Source organism: Papio anubis, chromosome 5, assembly GCF_008728515.1.
Source record: "Papio anubis isolate 15944 chromosome 5, Panubis1.0, whole genome shotgun sequence".
Lineage (NCBI taxonomy): Eukaryota > Metazoa > Chordata > Mammalia > Primates > Cercopithecidae > Papio > Papio anubis.
In genome coordinates this window covers 112,368,302-112,390,794 of record NC_044980.1, presented here as the reverse complement: position 1 = coordinate 112,390,794, position 22,493 = coordinate 112,368,302, and the positions used below count along the sequence as shown (strand labels likewise).

The 22,493-nt window shown below is 40.8% G+C and overlaps 1 protein-coding gene across 3 annotated transcripts in view; it reads right to left on the bottom strand.

The window, feature by feature from the left end:
- Positions 1 to 11,913: 11,913 nt before the first annotated feature.
- The window catches only part of TNFAIP8 (TNF alpha induced protein 8), a 124,697-nt gene continuing 114,117 nt past the window's right edge, over positions 11,914 to 22,493 (bottom strand). For all 3 annotated transcript variants that reach the window (XM_009208939.3, XM_009208938.4, XM_009208937.4), the window contains exon 2: positions 11,914 to 13,724. In XM_009208939.3, coding sequence (XP_009207203.2) covers positions 13,159 to 13,724 — 566 coding nt within the window. In that variant the 3' untranslated portion in view covers positions 11,914 to 13,158. The remainder of the gene's footprint in view (positions 13,725 to 22,493) is intronic.

The window sequence follows — 22,493 nt, the reverse complement described above, 5'->3', positions numbered from 1 at the left end:
TTCTGACTTTCAGCAACAAGCTAGTTGTTACATCTAATAAATATCAGCATTCTAACTTGGATATTTGCATAAGCAAGTCACACATAGGTAAAGACAAGACTAAGGTGAGTTAGATAATTTCTTGATGACAGCTTTCTTTGACCCACCATAGAACATTCTGCAGCTGAACATCTGGAACCAGAAGAGAATACTGAAGATTCACCTCAGCCACCCACCCTTCTGGGAGTGCTAGGGTGCTGTGCGCAGAGCAGGGGTCTCAGTGTCAGTCCTGGGTTCAAGCCCTTGCTCTGCCCACTGACCAGCTGTGTTGTTGAGAAAATGTGTAATCTTCTCAGTGTCAGCTTCTCTTCTGTAAAACGGAATGATACCAGAGATCTCATGGTAAGAGGGTGCTGTCTACAACATCTAGCAGCCTTATATTAGCACACAGCACACTGTTTGTGATAATGGCATCGTACTCAGGGTGGGGACATCTGAATCCCAATATCACTATGACAAGATAACTGCAGAAGGAACGGAATCGACTGCAGACAGGAAAGGATTAAAGTTAGAGATACTAATTTTATCTCTGCGAGAACTAATCTTGACTACCTCAGATGTGCCACTTTGTCTTTTCTGGAACAAAGAATAATTTTATCATCTGTGAGAACTCACGTCAAAGTGTCCCTTGATACACTCTCACTTGTAAACAAAAGTTTTCAGACTGCAACTTGCAGCAGCCCTGCTACTAGTGAGAAAAAGCAGAGGGTGGAACAGGCAGGACAACTGGCCTCTATCGTCACGCAAATGATTTCAGAAATGTCACTTCTTGAGATACTGAAAAGCTGATGGTGGTGGTTCATTCACCTTGGGGAAACAGCATGTAACCATCCCTGTTCAAGCTCATTAGTCTTCTTGATCATGTCTGCTTCCCCATCACCAAAGTGATCCCTAAAAACAGCTCTTCCTCCCTTCAAAAGATGAACCAAGGGTGGGCGTGGTGGTTCACGCCTGTAATCCCAGCACTTTGGGAGGCCAAGGCAAGCTGATCACCTGAGGTCAGCAGTTGAGACCAGCCTGGCCAACATGGCAAAATGCCATGTCTACTAAAAACAAAAATTAGCTGGGCATGGTGGCATCTGCCTGTAATCCCAGCTACTCAGGACGCCAAGGCAGGAGAATCGCTTGCACCCGGAAGGTAGAGATTGCAGTGAGCCAAGATTGCGCCCCTACACTCCAGCCTGGGAGACAAAGCAAAACTCCTTCTCAAAAAAAAAAAAAAAAAAAAAAAAAAAAAAAGATGGACCAAGGAGAAACTATACAGAGTAGGGGATTGGTTCAGTTGTTGCATTTCAGCATATACTTATAAGCACCATGATCATCATCATCCCACACAGTATTTGGTGTTTATCAAGCCTCAGAACTATTGTTGGCTTGATTGTTGACATTAGGCTCAAGTGAGCAAGGAGCTGAGAGTGGTATTACCCTCTTATCTTTGACTTTACAACACACCTGGGAGAGCATCCTCATGGTGTTTGCTGCCTTAAATTGGCAGTCAGTCAGTCTTAGAGATTATTTAAAAATATCTGATGAGTCTTATGAGTAAAAGAAACCAGACACAAAAGAATGTACATATACTGAATGATTCCATTTACATGAAGTTCAAAAATAGGCAAAACAAATCTCTAGAAGTCAAAATAGTGGTTACCTTGGGTGAAGGACTTCTGGGTGACAGAAATGTTCTGCTTTTTACTGTGGTTGCTAGTTAATAGATATGTTAACTCTGTGAGAAATTTCTCGAACTGTACACTTATGATTTTCTATATATTGTACTTCAGTAAGTTTACTGAGAAGAAGAGGAAGAAGAAGATGAGGAAGAGAAAGAAGAAAAGGGAAGAAGAGAAAGAGGAGGCAAGGAGGAAGAGGAGGGAAATAAATGAAAGAAAGAACTAAAGGAAATGCATGGAATTTAAAACAAAAAAGCACGCAAAAAAAATAAGCACCTGAAAAGACATTCAATATCATAATTAAAAATCACAATGCGATGTCACCACCCACTTATTAGAACAGCTAAGTAAACAATAATGGTAATGTCAAATAATGGCAAGCACATGGAGCTACAGTCTCTCATACCTCGCTGGTGTGAATATAAAACAGCACAGCTGCCCTGGAAAATAATTTTTGCAGTCTTTACCATACGATTCAGCAATCACACTCTTGGGTATTTATTCCAGAGAAATGAAAAATTATGTTCACACGAAAGCCTATAGATGAATATTCATAGCAGTTTTATTCAGGCTAGAAAAATACTGGAAACAACCCAAATATCCTTCAATGGGTGAGTGGTTGAATAAACTGTAGTGCATCCATGCAATAGAATACTGCTCCGCAATAAAAAGAAATCAATTACTGATACATGCAACAACCTGGCTGCGTCTCAAGGGTATTATGCTTAGTAAAAAAAAAAAAAAAAGCCAGTCTGAAAAGATTACAACCGTATGGTTCCATTTATAGAACAGTGAGAACTAAATAAGTCTGTAGTCTAGCACCAATATACCAGTGCCAATTCCTGGTTTTGATATTGTATTATATTACAGGTCATCATTTGACAAAGCTGGATGAAGGGGCACAGGACTCTTTGTACTATTTTTACAACTTCTTATGAGTCTATAACAATTTTTTTAAGTTTAAAGGAAAAAGAAGAATCTTTGACCTTGTCCAATTTGAATTAGGCCCACACCTGTTTATGAATGCCGCTCCCCTCAGGCAGGGCTGGAACTCCCCAACTCCTGTAGTTTAATGTGAAGCACGGTCAGCGGAAAACCCGAGTACATTTACAGAAAATACTCTCAAACGATAAGGGAAAGGAGCAACCAAACCATGCTTCTTAGACACTCTGGTTGATCTCTTGCTCCTTGGGCTTGCGATGATTTATGTGACGAGAACCACATCAACTTAGAACTTAAGGCTCTTTTCCTAAAATAGGAATCTTTATATATGAATGGGAAGATTTTCTTGGATGTTATGAGAACTAAACAGAGGAATTAAAGATGAGCTATTTAGGGAAAACAGATGTATTGAAATTACCATTGGAAAAAGACTGAAAAGCTTAGTTTGTCTTGAATTCCAAACTCAATTCTTGCTGACAGTAATCAGGAAGTCAGAGCCTCTTACCAAGACAGTAGCTTTCCCTTTCCTTAAGCTGAAAGGAGAGGGGAGCCAACGTCCTGTTGGTGGGGTCGTTTCTTTTACAGTCTGGGGGAGGGGAGTGGCAAGATGGAGTCTCGCTCTGTTGTCCAGGCTGGGGTGCAGTGGCGCGATCTCTGCTCACTACAAGCTCCACCTCCCGGGTTCACACCATTCTCCTGCCTCAGCCTCCCGAGTAGCTGGGACTATGTAGAGGCGCCCGACACCACGCCTGGCTAATTTTTTGTATTTTTTAGTAGAAACGGGGTTTCACCGTGTTAGCCAGGATGGTCTCGATCTCCTGACCTTGTGATCCGCCCGCCTCGGCCTCCCAAAGTGCTGGGATTACAGGCGTGAGCCACCACGCTCGACCAACATAGGGTAGGTTTTTAAGCAATCAGCCATGTTTATATTATTGTTCTTGGTTGAAATTACACAGTTTAGTCAAGAGCTTACAATTTTTAAAACTAAAACTGAAACTACAAAAGCCCATATTTTTGTAAAATTCTTTCATGAATTAGCAAGTGTCAGGAAGTCTTGTAATTCACTCAAGAAAGAATCTTACACTCCAGCTCTCTGAATGTAAGGGAGAATGCAAAGAAAAAGATCCTTGTCTTGTCTGGAGCCCCAGGGAAAACCACTAGGGATAAGATACAGCCTCAGCCCCACACTGCGCTTCCTCCTCAGGGCTGTGTTCCTGGGCTTGATCGCCAATCATTTGCCAGCAAGAGGATGGATTGTTTTGTTAATATTTCTTCTGCAAGACTCAGGGAGCTCAGGGTAGTCATAGGGACAAGCCAACAGACAGAACCAAATGGTGAGCAGTACCCACTGAGATCTGGGTTGATGGCATGGCCAGTCACAGACTGAACCTCTTCAACCATGTACTTCCGTGTCCTGGCCTGAGGGGTCAGGGGACACACATATGCTTCACTGGGCACAAGGATATGAAGTCAGAGTTTATGCAGCTTCTAAAATCAGGCTGCAATCTAATTTCTAGATAAATGATTTTAAAATGTTAAAAGCATCTCTCATGTTGCTATTACTCAGATAGTCCCAAGAATCAGAATGTTAAATAAGATGCTACTTAAATGTTGATTAAAAATTAGTTGGGTGTGGTGGCAAGCACCTAATGTCCTAGGAGGCTGAGGCAGGAGGATCGTTTGAGCCCAGGAGGCCAAGGTTGCAGTGAGCTATGATCACACCACTGCACTCTAGCCTGGGCGACAGAGCAAAACCCTGTTTTTTAACAAATCAAACCAAAAAAAGTGATTAAAATGTTATTTTACATTCTTCCATTCAGTAGAATTTATAATCTACATTTTGCCAGGGGCTTTTTATTTTATTTATTTATTTAATTTATTTATTTTTTTTGAGACGGAGTCTCACTCTGTCGCCCAGGCTGGAGTGCAGTGGCCGGATCTCAGCTCACTGCAAGCTCAGCCTCCCGGATTTACGCCATTCTCCTGCCTTAGCCTCCTGAGTAGCTGGGACTACAGGCGCCCGCCACCTCGCCCGGCTAGTTTTTTTGTATTTTTGAGTAGAGATAGGGTTTCACCGTGTTAGCCAGGATGGTCTCGATCTCCTGACCTCGTGATCCGCTCGTCTCGGCCTCCCAAAGTGCTGGGATTACAGGCTTGAGCCACCGCGCCCGGCCACTGCCAGGGGCTTTTTATAACCATTATTATTTTGAATGAAAAAAAAAACCAACTTGTAAACTTCTTTTTTTTTTTTTTTTTTTTTGAGATAATTGTTGCACTCCGTGGCCCAGCCTGGAGTACAGTGGCAAGATCCTGGCTAACAGCAACCTCCGCCTCCCAGGCTCAAGTCGTCCAAGCTATCCTCCCACTTCCGCCTCCAGAGTAGCTGGGACTACAGGTGCACGTCACCATGCCCAGCTAATTTTTGTATTTTTAGTAGAGACAGGGTTTTGCCATGTTGCCAGGCTGGTCTTGAACTCCTGGGCTCAGGTGACTCGCCCACCTCCCAAAGTGCTGGGATTACAGGTGTGAGCCACTGGGCCCAGGCCCATTTTTTCTTTAACTTATACTATGTCTCATATATCACCTCCTCCACCTGCCCCCAACACACATACTTGCCATTGATTTTGAAAAAGAAATTGGTCACTACTTTGAACTTACTGCTTTTAAAATATCAGTTTAAAGCTCAAAACACTGTTTGAAAATTCTTACATCAGAAAGCCTATGCTGGGCTAAGAAAGCCTTTCTTAGGTTCATCTACATCATGGGAAGCCCCATTTGGTATTAAGTTACTTGTGCATTGTCAGCGTCCCCACCAGTCCATAAAGAACTAGGTGTCACTGCGTAGTTCCAGGGTACAGCCTGGCATTAGGCACACAGTAGCTGTTCAATCATCATTTCTTGAATTATATAGATTAACTTGTCAGGACTCTCACATGTTCACATGGACAAGAATGTATTTATTAACTACATTCAGGTGAGTCCACGCTTACTTTATATATTTGTTTCCAATTAAAAACAAACAATTGTCCTGAAGAACTCCAGACTCCCTAAGTATTCTGTCTCTGCTGGAGCCAAGAGGGTGGGAAACAATCATACAGCATCTAGTCTCCGAAGATGGCCTCAAAGAGCCATGCATCCCAGAATTCACACCCGTGTGTAGTTCCTCCCGTACTAAACCCAGGTTGAGCCTGTGTGCAGTAAAGGATTAACTCAACAAGACTGGGAAGTTCCAACCCTGCAAATTCCAAAGAAAGGACTGGCCCTTGACTAGATCTTGGGAGATAATCTCTAAGCCCTTGGAATATAGTGCTTGACAAGAAGGCCTTTGTATACCTGGGGCTTGAGCCGTGACACGATGTTTATGCTAACAATGTGATTTATGATATTCACCTGGAGCTCTGGGCCATCCTGTTTCAGTTTGACTTCTGGAGGGGCTGTAGCCTGAGTAACTAAGGTTAGTCATGTGAGTGCTCCATGCCTTGTTAACAACCCTGGACACCAAGGCTCGGCTGAGCTTCCCTGGTTGGCAATATTTTGTACATGTTGTCGCACATCATTGCTAGGAAAATTTTGTGTTATCTATAAAATTCTATGGTTGAGGACAGCTGGAAGCTTGCACCTTGGTCTCTCCTGGCCTCTGCCCTATGCGCCTTCTTCCTTTGCTGATTTTAATCTGCATCCTTTTGCTATAATAAACCATAACTATGGGTATGATAGCTTTTCTGAGATCTCTGAGTCCTTCTAGAGAATCATCAAACCTGAGGGTGTTTGGGGACCCCAGTACAGCCTATGATTTGATTTAACCAGTAGAATGAGGCAGAAATGATACTGTGCCTGTTCTGGGCATAAGCCTTAAGAATGCTTGGAAACTTCTGCTCTTGCACTTTGGGGTGTTCTTAATAAGTAGTAAGTAGAGACCATGGGGAGAAGAGAGGCCCAGTCATCCAGGTGTCCCAGCCAAATCTCCGTAAAACTCCAGTCCCAGCCATGATCTGACCACAACCACATGAGAGACCCCAAATCAGAGAACTGCCCAGGTGAGCCCATTCAATCCACAGAATCATGAGAGGGAAGAAAATGGTTGTTGTTTTAAACCACTAAATTTTGGGGTGGCTTGTAATACAGCAGTGGATAACTAAAACCAGCATGAATAATCAAATGATTTAAGAGATTCAGAATTTAATTGGTTAAGAGATTATACATAAGTAGCTGCTAGAAATCATTACTTTCAACAACTCAACCCAAAACAATTTTCCTAAATTGAAAGTAAAAAACAATATTTGTCTTAAGGAGACTGGAATTGAACAAAATTCTCTCGGGCTGCTGAAGTCTGCTGCTTCATTTATTTTAGACTCAGGCTTCTTTTTGTTGCTGATTTGGAAACAGTGAAAGGCCACCAGTAAACAATACCTCACATAGGAATAGCATTCAGGAGGCCTCAGAGCCTTCCATGTTTTTGAAAATTTTTATCTTTAAAATGAGAATACGAGGTAATTGCTTTTATGCAAATTTCAGAGACAATGTGAGCGAGCTCCCTGGCAGGCAGAAGCTGGATGTCCTGGTTTCCTGACTGCTCCCACAAATGCCCTCTGTACCCTGCTGGGTTCCACCTGGCCACACTCCAGTGCCTCTCCCGGAGGAAGGCATGCCAAATTCCTGACACATGGCGTTTGAAAATACCATGGAACGTTTCCACTCGTGGATTTCACTATGTTCTCCAGTGAGTATTTTAGCAAGCTAAAAATGTGACTCCTCAGTCATGAGAACACCAAATCCATACGATTCGAAAACAGCAATAATACTGGAACTTTGATCTAATTATCAGCAAGTCCTCTTCCAGGAGATTAAATGTCTTAGAATATTTTATAATTTGCTTAGCGGGTATTTATCCTTTAGTGAAAACCAGTGGTCTTCAAAGAGAGCAGCAAAAGATGCTGACAAGTCATTTAAATGGCTGAGTGGTTACTCTTGCTGGCCTAATAAAAGTCCATTTCTAGGAAGATGAAACCTGAGCTTCTTATAAATCATCAATTATCCCAGATAATGGTAACAATATAGATATTTATGCTCTGGGTTTTGATTTCCATGCCTTGTGTTTCAACTTCACATCAGGAAGGTTTTTAAAAATTTATTTATTTATTTTGAGACGGAGTTTGTTTTTGTTTTTTTTGAGATGAAGTCTCACTCTTGTTGCCCAGGCTGGAGTGCAATGGTGCCATCTTGGCTCCCTGCAACCTCTGTCTCCCGGGTTCAAGCGATTCTCCTGCCTCAGCCTCCCAAGTAGCTGGGATTACAGGCATGTGCCACTACACCTGGCTAATTTTGTACTTTTAGTAGAGATGCGGTTTCACCATGTTGGTCAGGCTGGTCTTGAACTGCTGACCTCAGATGCTCCACCCGCCTCAGCCTCCCAAAGTGCTGGGATTACAGGCGTGAGCCACCGCACTCGGCCTGGCAGTTTTAAATGAATGAATTCATCTGTAAGCTTTTGAATGGAAAAATCAAAGTAGAAAGCAGCATATTGTCTTACATCATTTTACAAATCAAAACATACTTAAATTGTCTTTCTTAAGAACAAACCCCAAGTGCCTGATCAGCTACTTTGTTTCCATGAGGGAGAAATACAGTTATGCAGCTGATGTCAGGGAAGGTGGATAATTTCCTCAGCCACCCATGAAGAAAGATAAGGGGGCCCTTATCCACTGGCTGTCTAATCTTAGAAAGATCTCATGGAGATATGGTGGACGTAGAGCACAATCCTCTATCCCTGAAGAACATTTTCCAAAGCACAGATGTTTTCTCTTAATTGTGAATGCTGGCTGACTTGTCCATATCCTTTCTCAGTGCTCAGCAGATGGTACGATTTGGGACTGACTTGTTCCCTATAACGTGAGGCTGATGTTCTTTGCTACGTGGAAAACACATCTTTGGTGAGACAGAAATGAATCAATATTACACAAAAATGTTTCCATTTCTGGAATTTCCCTGAGATAAAAATATCTTTCTGGTTTTGGGTATACATAAGTGACCGTGAGGACGCTTAGTAAAAGAGAAAACAGATTTTCAAGACTTTGTGGTGATGGTGATTATATGGGATTATAAGTAAAGATTTTCCTGTTGTATCATTTTGGAAACAAAAAGTTGACTCATTTTCTGGTTAATGCTTCAATATTTTCATTAGGGAGTTTCTATAAAGTCTTTATCTGAATCACAAAAAGTACAATTATTTCAGAGGTAGGATAAAATTTTATCTGTCATAAACAGCACTGCGTACCAAAACCTGCTATGAGTTTAACAAATCACCTAGAAGTCCAGTGCTCAAGAATGCAATATATCAAGTAAAACACTGAAAAGTTCAACTATAATGCAAGTGTGGAAGTGCAAGATTGACTAAAACTTTTAAATATTATCATTTCTATTAACATGCTAATTAAATTCATTTTATTGGAGTATTTTAAGTTCCTAGCAATTGAATAGCACTTTTTACTACAAATATTTCATCATTTGGATAAACATATTCTTTTATTTACCATTTGTCAGGTTTTGTATGCTAAACTGCAACTGCTTATATATGCTGATCAATTATCTCAAGGATAAATTAAAACTCTTAGTAAAAATCCAACTGACTGGTACAGACCACAAAAAGTACTATTTTAAGCCTTTGGGGGCTTAAAAATTGTGTGTGTCTGTGTTTATTTACATGGTGGGAGAAAAAGAACTTTCCAGGTAATTGTGAATGGGACACTGTTATATAAGAGTTAAAAAAGCACTATTTCTGTACAATTGAAGTTCCTAACTCATGCTTTACTTTTTTTTTTTTTTTGTAGGCTTTTGCAATTTTTAGTGTGGAGATGTATTTATACTGTTAGTTTCAGGATATCTCAGGCAGAGTTTTGCTTGTTGACCAGGCTGGAGTGCAGTGGTGCAATCTCGGCTCACTGCAACCTCTGCCTCCCAGGTTCCAGCGATTCTCCTGTCCAAGTAGCTGGGATTACAGGTGCCCGCTACCACATCTGGCTAATTTTGTGTATTTTTAGTAGCAATGGGGTTTCACCACATTGGCCAGGCTGGTCTCGAACTCCTCACCTCAAGTGATCCTCCCACCTCGGCCTCCCAAAGTTCTGGGCTTACAGGTGTGAGCCACTGCACCCACCCCATGCTTTAGTCTTAAACTAATTTTGAGTTGTACATGAAAGGCCTAATAATCAGAAAAAGACTATTTTTTAACTTACCTGCTCAAATATTTTGAACCTCCGAATCTGGAAAATAATGTTGAAGTTTGAAACGGATGCCGTGCCAACTCTGGGGAGCACAGTACTGAGCTGCTGCTTCCTTGTCTTGGTGAATGCACATCGAGTGCCTTGTCGTCCTCTGAACCCACCACCACTAGGGACTGCTATGGGGGAGGAGCTCACTGCACCTCAGAAGTCAATGTTCAAAGTCACTGTGAGGACCTGGAAGTGAAGTTCCACAAGAGACACAAAGCTGAGGCACAAGATGCCCCCAAGGTGGGAGTCATGTTGAAAACTTGGAAAAATGTCTTTGTACAAAATCTACGCAGATCTTTAGAGAACAGGCCAGACCTGTGCTGACTTAGGTACTGCCTAAAATGTCACTATATGAGGAACCATTTCAGTAGCATACTACCCACGCTTCTCTGAGCCAAGGATGTTCCTAGCATTGCCTTTAGTCTTATCTTTAAGTGAAAATAAGGTTTTATACATATTCCGGCTGGGACACCTCGGGCACATGTGACCTCGGGAAATTCCTTACCTTCTCTTCCCTTAATTTCCTTATCTATAAAATGGTGAAGATTATGGCAGGAATTAAATGAGTTAATGTGCCTGGCACATAATACAAACTCTGTTAGCTGTCCATTAGTATTTTCATCCACTTATCATATCCACTCATAATTTTTGCAGAGAAACCATCAGCACAAAATAAAATAAATTACAACCCAATTTTTTTCAAAATGTGAAGAGATACCATTTTATAAAAAGGTTCATAGGACTCCCCAAATTAATATAAACTTGGCGCAGATTTATCTACCCTAAGCACATGGAGATTCTTCCCAGCTCCCACACTCCTTGCCACCCTAAATGCTCAAGGGGAGTCCTATTGTATTAGAAATGAACTTGCTAATCACGACTTTGGGCCTGATCCTTCCAAGGCATGCTTTTCAGGCACAGGACTGGTAAGGAGATGGGTCCCCTCCCGAAAAAGCTGAGAAATGGTAGCAAACAGAATTCCCTTCTTCGATCTACTCCTCACTGCCTTCCCTCTGTGGGAGATGAAGCATTGCTCCCCGCATGCCATGCACATTTGATTGCTAGCTTGCTGGCACAACCCTATGATCCAGTGTGTCCAGATAGATCCAGATTTCTCCCTCTGTACGTTTTCTCTCTCTGGTTGGTCCTGTCTATAGCTAGAGATGAGCAAGAAGCATCCATCGGCTGCTCAGGCCCTTCATTTCCCATACCTCTGCTGAGTGAGATCTGGAGAAAAGATCTCCAGTCAGTAGCTGACACCCCCCATCACATTCTCTGCCTTCACATGTGAGGAAAACAGCTAATCAAGGAACGCTACTGAATTCCATTTATAAGCCGCTTAGCAAGTTATGAAGCTAGAAGGGTCATTTCTGTGGTCACTGTGTTAATGTTACAATATACACTGATCACCTACTGGCTCTAGGAAGTGAGAATGATACTTTCAGTTCAAATCTTAGTGTCAGGATTTAATATCAAACAGGAAGAAACTCTACTACACCTTTGCTGCTTGTCTTAGCCAAACAAATGAGGGTGTCAGAGAAACTGACCACCCCCTGTAGGCTGAAATGGGTTAGAGCAGATCTCAACTTCTGGAATTTTCAGTTGTGGAACCTTTCCTGGTAAACTATTATTTTAACATCAATACTCTGGAAGGCAGGCAAATTTAAGACAAGAGAGTACACTAAATCATAGACAGAGTGGCTCGCACCTGTAATCCCAACACTTTGGGAGACCGAGGCAGGCAGATCACTTGAGGTCAGGCGTCCAAGACCAGCCTGGGCAACATGGTGAAACCCCATCTCGACTAATAATACAAAAATTAGCCGGGTGTGGTGGTGCATGCCTGTAATCCCAGCTACTTAGGAGGCAGAGGCAGGAGAATCGCTTGAACCTGGGAGGCAGAGGTTGCGGTGAGCCAAAATTGTGCCACTACACTCTAGCCCAGACGACAGAGCGAGACTCAAAAAAAAAAAAAAAAAAAAAAATCATAGACACAGTGACAATGGAAATATTTATTGCTGCTGGTTGGGGCTGTCATTTCCTAGAGGACATAGCTGGCCAGCAGATTTTCATTTCTTTTTTACAAAATAAGCAAATGCCTACTTTATTATTTACACACAGAAAATTATATAGAAACACCACACAAACTGCTTGAAATGCAAATATTTTTTGGTTTACTCATCAAAGTAAAAAATAACAAAAACCTTATCAGTTAAATAAAAAAGTGACATTCTTTATCAAACCTTCTTAAACACTGAAATGCATTCATTTTTGTGCTCATGTTCTTTAGCAACATCATTTCTCCCCTTTTGCCCCTCATTCCCCTAAATTGTTTCAATGAGTTCATCTGTAAAATGAAGATTGTCATCTTTCTTAATGCTACTTACTTTTTATTATCTCAGTATCAAGACCAATCTAGATTTTTCTGTCTCTTACATATGAAATGGATGTAAAAAATGAAAAATTCACCAGCACATTTTAAGATAACATAAAAGAAGCCCTAAGCAAGCACTTCAAGGCAATGACACACCATTACATTTCTGAAAAATTTAAATACCATTGGTACTTAAAAGTAGAACTCAATTCCAGAAGCATATTCTTATATTGGACATTATTCATAATAGATCATATACTTCATTTCCACAGTACTGATTTCAGATAAGCCATTTTTTTGTTTGTTTTTTTGTTTTTTGTCGAGGATTGACTACCTCAGACTTAAATCTTGAATGTCAATGACTCAATCTTTAACAAAACAGTCAGCTGTAAGCTGTAGACATGAAAATTGAATTGTTTCAAAAGGAGCAATGATAGCAAGAGAAAGTTCTTGGCATTTTAAGAAAAGTACGTATACACAGCAAGAAATGAAAGTAAATCAAAATACATAGCTTTGTACATGTTAGAAATAGCCAATGTGCCACCAACACAACGATTGCCCTATAAAAAAGTCCTCAGGTCTGGAGCTATCTGTATTTTTCTTTGTGTAACTACATTTGCATTACCCAACCACATATCTCTCCCATGGTCTGTTACCCGTTTGGAAGCTTTTAACCAGAATTTTTGGCAATATGCTTTTCTTCAAATAAAACAAGCCTTCAAATAAATCATTATGTCTGACAACTGAATTGGGCAAAGTCTTTCTGAAATATGTGTAATCTTTAGAAAATTCTTCTTTTTTCCTTCATAAATCAGCAGTGCTCCATCTTCAAATCAATCACGATCAGTCACAATCTTAACTCATGCGCTCATATGTTCTCTTCATCCAACATTTTGTTGATACCATCACATAGTTTTTGTAAGTGGGGTTTAAAATTCCCAAAAGGATTATACAAGGCAGCCAAAAAGTCACAATCTGAAAAATGATCAAAGACATTATTAACCCGTCCATGTGACTTGGCTGTGAGGTGACGCTGAATGATTTGGTGCAGCATCTCTCTGCATTCATTTAACAGCCTGGATAACACATTCCGGTCAAAGGTATAATCCACCTGGTGGAAACTGACCACGGTCATAGCAAGTTGATGAACTTTCTTCTTAAATTTCTCCATCAGTGCTAGCTCATCTTGATTAAACTGATTATTCCTGTAAAGAATGGCCAGCTTGATGACCGTCTTGATAAGGTTCTTGATGATCTTCTCTGCCTCCTTCTTGTTTTGGGTGTACTCCCTGGTCACTCTGTAGAGCTCATCCAGCACCTCACTACTCGTGTCATCTATTAAGGTGGTGGCGATGGATTTGGACACCATTTTACCCAAGATCTTCTTTTGTGCCTGAACGGCCAGGTTTTTGGAATTAAAGACATCTGTGGCCACTAAAAAAATAAGAGAGAGGAAAAGGATTAACAATTTGTAGATATCAGCAAGCGAAGCGAACTAAAAACAGGTATGAGGGAACACTTTTTTTCCTCATTTTCCCACCATTTGTGGTTTGTCTTCCATCTACTGACATTAGTCTCTGTTCAGAAAAGAATTTTTGGCTGGGTGGAGTGGCTCACGCCTGTAATCCCAACACTTTGGGAGGCCGAGGTGGGCGGACCACTTGAGATCGGGAGTTTGAGACCAGCCTGGCCAACATGGGCATGGTGGCGAGAGCCTATAATCCCAGCTACTCAGGAGGCTGAGGCAGAAGAATTGCTTGAACCCAGGAGGTGGAGGTTGCAGTGAGCTGAGATTGCTCTACTGCACTCCAGCCTGGGTGACACAGCAAGACTGTCTCAAAACAAACAAAAAATACAAAATCAGCTCTACACCTGTCATCTGGGCAACAGCAACCAGAAGCGATTTAAAAGAAATTCATTTAAATGGAAGAAGAACAAATGGCAAAGTCATAATACTGAGTAAAATGGCAGATTAAGCAAATCAAAAGGAGAGCCTTGTTTTATAATCCAGTTGCAAAAAGTCAAATTTCCCAAGACATTGGCCAGTGCCTACCAATTTGGCTGTCCTAAGTACCTTGAATTTCAACCTCCAAAAGTCTAGTGTTGGAAAGAAGTGCTCCTTGGAGAGCTCATTGTCACTTGCTATTTCTGATGAATGGCCATTGTTTGCTTTACATTTTTATACATTTTGGAGAAATGACCTTTTTCATGAGCTAATGAAATGTGCTACATGAAAAATATACTTTGAAAAAGCTGTTGCTTAGAGTTTACTTTTGGAATTATAACTTCTGACAGATGTTTACAATATACATAATAATGGCTGTACATATTAAATATTAAAGAGACACTATATGTAATCTTCCTAGCTTAGAGCTGGTCAAGTGAAAATGCTCAATAAATGTTTATTCTCCAAACCAAGTTTACTTCTTTCTACCACAATTTTCCCCACTCCATGCAGGTAGCAATCTTTTTTTTTTTTTTTGAGATGGAGTTTCGCTCTTTTTGCCCAGGCTGGAGTGCAATGGCATGATCTTGGTTCACTGCAACCTCCACCTCCCCGGTTCAAGTGATTCTCACACCTCGGTCTCCAGAGTAGCTGGAATTACAGGCGCCCTCCACCATGCCCGACTAATTTTGTATTTTCAGTAGAGACGGGATTTCACCATGTTGGCCAGGCTGGTCTCTAACTCCTGACCTCAGGTGATCTGCCCACCTCGGCCTCCCAAAGTGCTGGGATTACAGGCATGAGCTACTGCACCTGGCCCATGTGGCAATCTTTAAACTACTCCTCTACAACTGTGCTTTCTCCTGCTTCTCCTAAGGCTTAAGAACTGCAGTTCTTTGGGTGTCTACTCCATCTCTGAGTCGAGTGGCAACTGTTCTCTCCATATATGCCGGTGTTTAAGCCTAGGCCTGGGTGTCGGAAAGCAATCATTTGGTAATGAAAGATTACAAAGTTTAAAAATACAGATACATACAAATGAGTCAAGGCATCAATGATTATATAAGATTATTTCTAGTTTGGATGGGCTAGCATCATTAGGAAGCAAAAAGGCAGCTGCTTCAAAATCCAGACTGGGAGGACATATAAGAAGACTGACCCCCTTAATCCAGAACTGCCATGTTGGATTTAAAATTGGGGAAAGGTGGGGTGTGGTGGTTCACACCTGCAATCACAGGACTTTGGTAGACCAAGGTAGTGAGAGGATCGCTTGAGCCCAGGAGTTTGACACCAGCCTCAGCAACATAGTGAAACCCCATCGCAACAAAAAACTACAAATAAAAAAAAAAAAAATTAGCCAGGTGTGGTGGCGTGCACCTGTAGTCCAGTTACTAGGGAGGTGGAGGTGGGAGAATCATCTGAGCCTGGGAAGTTGAGGCTGCAGTGAGCCTTGACTGTACCACTGCACTCCAGGCTGGGCAACAGAGTGAGACCCTGTCTCAGAAAAAAATTAAATTAAAATTCAGTAAAATTGAGGAGAAGAAGAACCAAATCAGATTTGAAATGTGGACCAAAGTAGTTCGTGGTATATAGTAGAGGTAGCTGCAAAATGGTTCCTTATGACCCGAACATCAATTAGAAATACACAGTGCCATCCACAGTGCCATCCACTGAAAGAATGTCTTCACTGATTGAGAAAGGGTCCCCTCACAAATGTCGAAATTTACACTTCTGAAACATGAACTGAAACTGCAGAAGAACTAAAATATATTTTGAAAAAGAGAAGGAAAGTGAAAATGTGTGAGAAACAGCCAACTTTATGTAGAAGTTTCCATCATTTAATGTTTTATGTTTTTATCATTTAAGCAGAAGTCTGTTTCTATTTCTATTCTTCAATTATTTGCAAAAGAGTATAAAGATTAATTCACACTAAAGAATTTATGTCAAAAGAAATGGCACCCACGTCGCTAACAGTACCACATTAAAACCAGGGACCATATTTCATCTCAGAACTCCTGATATAGACCTTGAAAAAAATCAATAAACTTGATTTATATAGGGATACCCAACCATTTTCAGCTACACAGCAAATAAGTAGGATTTCAGTAATATATTTCATATAAAGTTGAAATGTTATTGTGTTTTTAATGTTTTAGAACATGGCACAGTCTACAAATATCTTACATGGGATTTACTACAAGTCTATCAGTTGGACATACTTTATGTTGTGTAATATTGAAACCAGAGGGAGAGATATTCATAAGATTTCTCCTTTATCCAAGGCTGGACTTTCACGTTTGCACCTCTTCTCAGCTACTTTTCTGATTAAATCTCAATATTCCATTTAACTTCAAACATGGAAAGCAAAAACTCTATGACACAGCACTTCAACTTCCTGCAAGACAGTGTGTAAAAGGCAAATCTACTGCCAACTAAGCAAGATCATTCCCCGTTTACTGGTAATCAAGTATGAATCAAGATAGAGAAGTTGATCTCTGAGGCTTTCATATTTGTCCTAGAGGAACTTCAAACCCCCTTCCAGAAACAGCAGCTGTGTCACACTTTCCTTTTATTCTTTGGGTTATTCCAGTAAAGTCGTCTTTTTAAATGAGGTTGAAGCTCTTTGTCCCCCTCCACCATCTGAAGCTCTTTCTCCCCCTCCACCAAGAAGACATGCATGAGTAGATTTATTTTCCAGCATTAGAGAAAGCTTTTTTGAGCCAACTGGGGCTTGTGGCTGAGAGTCTCTGGCCAGGGATGTGTGGTCTGTGCTCATGAAGTATGTTTCTTTTTCTTGCAAATTAACTGCTGTTAGTCATTCCTGTTCAAGCTCATTTGTCAGTTCCACATGCTCTACCAGATCCCTTAAAAGTCTGGTGTATCTCAGAGCTAGTCTTAGACCAAGTTTTTCTCCTTCAGTCTATCCTCACCCCTGTGTGATCTCATCCACTCCCACAGCTTCAGATACCACCCAGGTGCCAGTGACTCCCACAGCTATAACTCAGCCCTGACCTCTTTTCTGGACTCATTTTGTAAATACATTCGAGATTTTTCTTTTCCTTGGCTATTTTGCAGGCATCTCAAATGTACCATATGCAAAACTGATCTTTGATTCTCTCCCGCCTCCCTACTAAGTGCTCCTCTTTCGCTCTTTATGATCTCAATTAACAGCATCCCCTCCAACCTTTTGTTCAATCAAATCAGAGACTTAGGGATCATCCACCATACCATTCTCTCCCTTACCCAGTCCATTATTAAGTTCTTTCCATTCCACCTTCCTCCCACATTTCTCTGAATTCTATCCATTTCCCTCCATTTCCATGAACAGCAGCCTAGTCCAAACCCCTTTTCATCTATTTTCACATATCAGCCAGCTTCAAGAAATGAAATTTGCAAATGGGGCCAAGCTCAGTGGGGCTCATGCCTGTAATCCCAGCACTTTAGGAGGATAAGGTGGGAGGATCACTTGAGCCCAGGAGTTCGAGACCAGCTTGGGCAATATAGCAAGACCTTGTGTCTACAAAAAAAAAACTTTTAAAAAATTAGCTGGGCATGTAGTCCTATGTACTCAGGAGACTGAGGTGGGAGGACTGCTTAAGCCCAGGAGTTCAAGGCTACACAGAGGCAGTGAACTATAATCACAACACTGTACTCCAACCTGGGCGACACAGCAAGACCCTGTTGTCTCAAAAAAGAAAAGGAAAAAAAAAGATGCTTCACTTAAGTTCTTTGCTAACTATCGCACCTCCTTGTTCCTTAAATCCTCATCATTTGCCTACATTTTTATTGCCTGCTTCTCCCTACTGGGACTTAAACTCTGAGAGCAAAAATTCTGTGTATCATGTTCACTGTGTCATCTTGCAGGCCTAGAAAGTGGCTGGTCCAGAAGCAGAAATCAATTTCCCCTATCTCGTCCACAATATAGTTAAATACTTCTCTATGAAAACATGTTGGCCTATAAAACGAGAGTTGTAAATACATTAGTGGGTGTTTTTATTTGTTGTATTAAAAGGTAGAGAAACAGGTATTTGTTTTACCTCATTAAACATGTGGTTTTTCTTCCCTCTAAGTGCACTCCAGAGTATGATTTCTCTTACTGATCAACCAATTCTTTTAAAGAGGAGAGATTTGTTGTGCACAATGGGAAAACATCCAAGGACAATAATGCAAATATTTAGAGTAAAAGCGAGGTGTAGTTCTGACTTGAACTGTAGTAGGAGATTAAACACAGGCCCACCTCTGCTTCTGGCTGAATCTATGTTTAAACATGTGCCAGAGGGATAGACCTAATGCATGTCCTGGGAAGCAACTAAGATGTAAACAGGAGATGTTCCCGAAGGAGAAAGTGCTGAAAATATTCGTTCGGTTTTTTGCCTCTTAAGATGAATTCACTTGTGTTTGGAAACAGACATGTAAATTGTTCATTAATGAAGAATAATGCTGTATTTAAAAAAAAAACAACATACAAAGCGTTACCACCACATTAAAACTGTTTAAGACTGTTTTCTAGAAATAAGGTGTACATGCTATTTTACATTACTTATCTTACCTCCCTCCCTCTCTGTCTCTGTATCTCCTCCCTTGGCCATTTCAGCAACTTTTGCTATAAGGTAAAGTGATATTTAGGGAATTCTGGCTTTAGCATTAAAATTATAAAGTTAGAGATAAATATGATAAAAAGATACTGACCCAAATATGCAAGAAAAAATGTGCTCAGAAGGAGAAAAGAGAAAAGTCCTTTGATATTAATACCTATAGTTTTATGAAAATTAACAAAAATGCCTCATAACGTAACTACTCCCACTAAGAATTTTCTAATAAAGTACTTAAATCATTTTCTTTACATTCTTACCAGTAAATACGTAATTATTTCCCCTCAAATCTATTACACTTGGGACTCTTTAACAGTGATGACAACAGATGTACATATATTACAAATTCTTGCCTAGTTAAAATTGGATCCAGGGGTCTAATATTAGGAAGCATAGAAAAGATAATAATTTGGAAAGCATGTCTGGCTGTTATCTGTTAATAAAAGTTCTTTAAATAAATATGTAAAACCTTAGCTCTCTTGCATCTAAATAATTCTAAATCTAATAGGACTTAGTAAAAAGTCAGCTTTGGTGATAAGAAAGCGGCCAGAACAAACCATGAACCATGAACCCTGTCATAAGAAGTCAGCAGGCTAAGAGTTGACCTCCCTACATGGAGATTTGGCAGTGCTCCAGAGAAGAGCAAGGAACGCTGGGAGTCGCTAGTGATGTGTCAGTGTCACCAGCTTTCACACTCAAAATCCCAAAGTCAGAAATTCAACAGCACAGAGAAGAAACAACAGATGGAAAAAGAGAGGGAGAAGAAAGGAAGGGAGGGAGGGATAGAGGGAGGGAGCCCCAGTAGAAGCAGCACAGATACGAACTCTAAAGGGGGCTGCCCTGGAAGGGTCAGAAGCAACGACCACGGCAGCAAGCTGTTGGCAATCTTATCATCTAGAGAGAGAAGACAAGTGCCAGGCACCTTAATCCCAAAATTGGCCTTATGCCACACAGATGGAGGCTGTTACACAGAACACAGTCTTGGGAGAATCAATACATCTGAAGTCTTTAACCTGATATGGAATGCACATTTTGGGGGTATATGCACATCCTCCCAAGTGGTTAAGAACCAGTGACAGGCGCCGTCACGGGGCAAGTTAAGTCATTCACTCTGCGTCTTATACTGCAGAAAAATACATGCTCACCTTAAAAGGCAACATAGTAGGGCCGGGCGCGGTGGCTCAAGCCTGTAATCCCAGCACTTTGGGAGGCCGAGACGGGCGGATCACGAGGTCAGGAGATCGAGACCATCCTGGCTAACACAGTGAAACTCCGTCTCTACTAAAAAATACAAAAAAATAGCCGGGCGAGGTAGCGGGCGCCTGTAGTCCCAGCTATAGGGAGGCTGAGGCAGGAGAATGCCGCAAAACCCGGGAGGCGGAGCTTGCAGTGAGCTGAGATCCGGCCACTGCACTCCAGCCTGGGCGACAGTGCGAGACTCCCTCTCAAAAAAAAAAAAAAAAAAAAAAAAAAGGCAACATAGTAAAGAAGACATGTCAGAGAAAATGGTGACTTTGAAACGCTCCTCCCCCCACCACACAAAACAAAAAACACTGGGTTCTTTTGAAAATGGGTATTAGGAGTATTAGGAATTATCTAACACACTCTTCCAGATTCCCTTTATTGTGCTTCGCTTAGCTATTTGTAAATTGTAGAAAACTGGTAATATTGCAAATGGCTCTTTTACATACAGACGCAAATAAAATGTGTCCAGTGGAGCTGCAATTGATTCCTGATTTTCTTGTTTGCCTGCTCTTAAGATTCTCCTTTGAACCAAATGTAAGAGCTTACTGGTTCCCTCATTAATAAATAGAGTTAAGTAAAATCTTCGACATGTGCAATATGTATTTATATGAGAGTCATGAGTTTATCCTCTTAAAAAACATACCCTGTAACCACATACTAGAATGTTTTCCACCAAAAACATTTTTTTAAAAAAGATTGCAGTATGAACCTTTAATGCACTAGTGTTCTTTTTCTGTGGCAACTTATTTCCCCAGGGTCCTGGAAAACTAGAGTATACTTATAAAAGTCCAAATATTCTGTAGCTAATGGTTCCACGAACTGCCATACTGCTCAGGCATATTACTGGCACTCGGCTTCCTCATCTGTAAGATGAGTACAACGATCCCCACTTTTTGGAGGTGTTCCAGAGATAAATGGACATGGACCACACAGATGTGCTTCACACAATCCCTGCCACAGAACAGCCTTCTTCATAGGTTGAAGAACACAACAGATTAAACTTCAAATACATTCTGATGCTCTTTAGTACAGAATCACATTTGGTCAAAATTAATTCCTTCTGGTAGAGTATCACATGAACTGAGAAATTCAAAATGTCAGATGGCTGAGTGAAAACAGAGACCTCACATAGTTCAGTTAATAAGGAGTTACATTTTCTCTTTCATAATGACATTTAAAATATATAACATATTAAAAACTTTCTTTAGAAGGGAATTTCTCTTTTTTTAAGGTGCTTACCTTCTTGTTAGCAATAGATTTAGTACTGCGAGGACTCTGATAGTTAATATAGGGGTATTCTGCCTAGAGAAACTGGCCTATCACGAAAAGAATTGAGAGCCTATACAAGACAAGAGGAGAAGCCTAGTCAACATCCATGAAAAGCTATGCAACAGCAGCAAGATGCAAAGGAAATGGGCCAAAAATAAAGCCAAAGTGAAAACCCACAGTCAAAGGCACAGCGGCTGACAGGTCACTTTAGAAGTCACAGCGTTCTCACGTAGAGTTTCCGAAGCCTCTCAGAGAACCAGAGACCCAACAGCAGCGGTGAAGCCCAGTAAGAAAGAACAGCAAGGGTGGAAACAAAAGGCTCAAAGTCAAGAGTCCCAGGTGGTCAACTTGGGTGCAATTTCATTTATTTGAAACACAGTTTTCTCATCTTCTACATTGGAGGTCATTTCAAGTTGGTGTGGCTTAAATGAGATTTAATGACTTATAAATCTAAAAAGATCCAGCAGCGTACTAGGCCATTTCTCCTTACGTCCCCTATTTGCCAAATTCGTGGACAAGAAAAATTATGCCTTGAAGAAAACAGGATGAAGCCTTTCCCTGTGTGATCTCAGGCTTTAATTCTGGAATCTCTTCATCATGATTTTGAGTTCAACTGTGTATCTTTTATTCCTGTGGCTTAATTTTGTGATGATTTTGAAAATGTCATTTCCTGAGCTTCAACTCCTCTAACTTCGTATCAGACCCCATCTCTGCTCTTTTTCTATCAATTTGCCCCAGGAATCATATGATACCTTCTTTATGGCATAAATTCTGACAAAATGTCCCTGCTGCTTCTAGGTTTCCGATACCAGGAATGGAAGAAAGTTTGGTGATGTTTCTATAAAGCAGTATGGTTAGACCTCAAAGACTGTCAGTCTCAAAACTAATTAGAATAGAGGTTATGGGAAATGAATTTTGTGGTTACCCAAAGTCAGAGCCAGAGGTTTATATCCATAAGACTCATTGGTTGCCCTAGGCAATAATGACTACAGTGATGATAATAATAAGTGATAATAATAATAACAGCAGCCCCCATTTTTTGAATTTGTACTACATTATCCCTGGAACTGCCTAGAACTTGCGTTGTCTTATTTATTTTATTTTATTTTTTTAAGATGAAGTTTCGCTCTTTCGCCTAGGCTGGAGTGAAGTGGC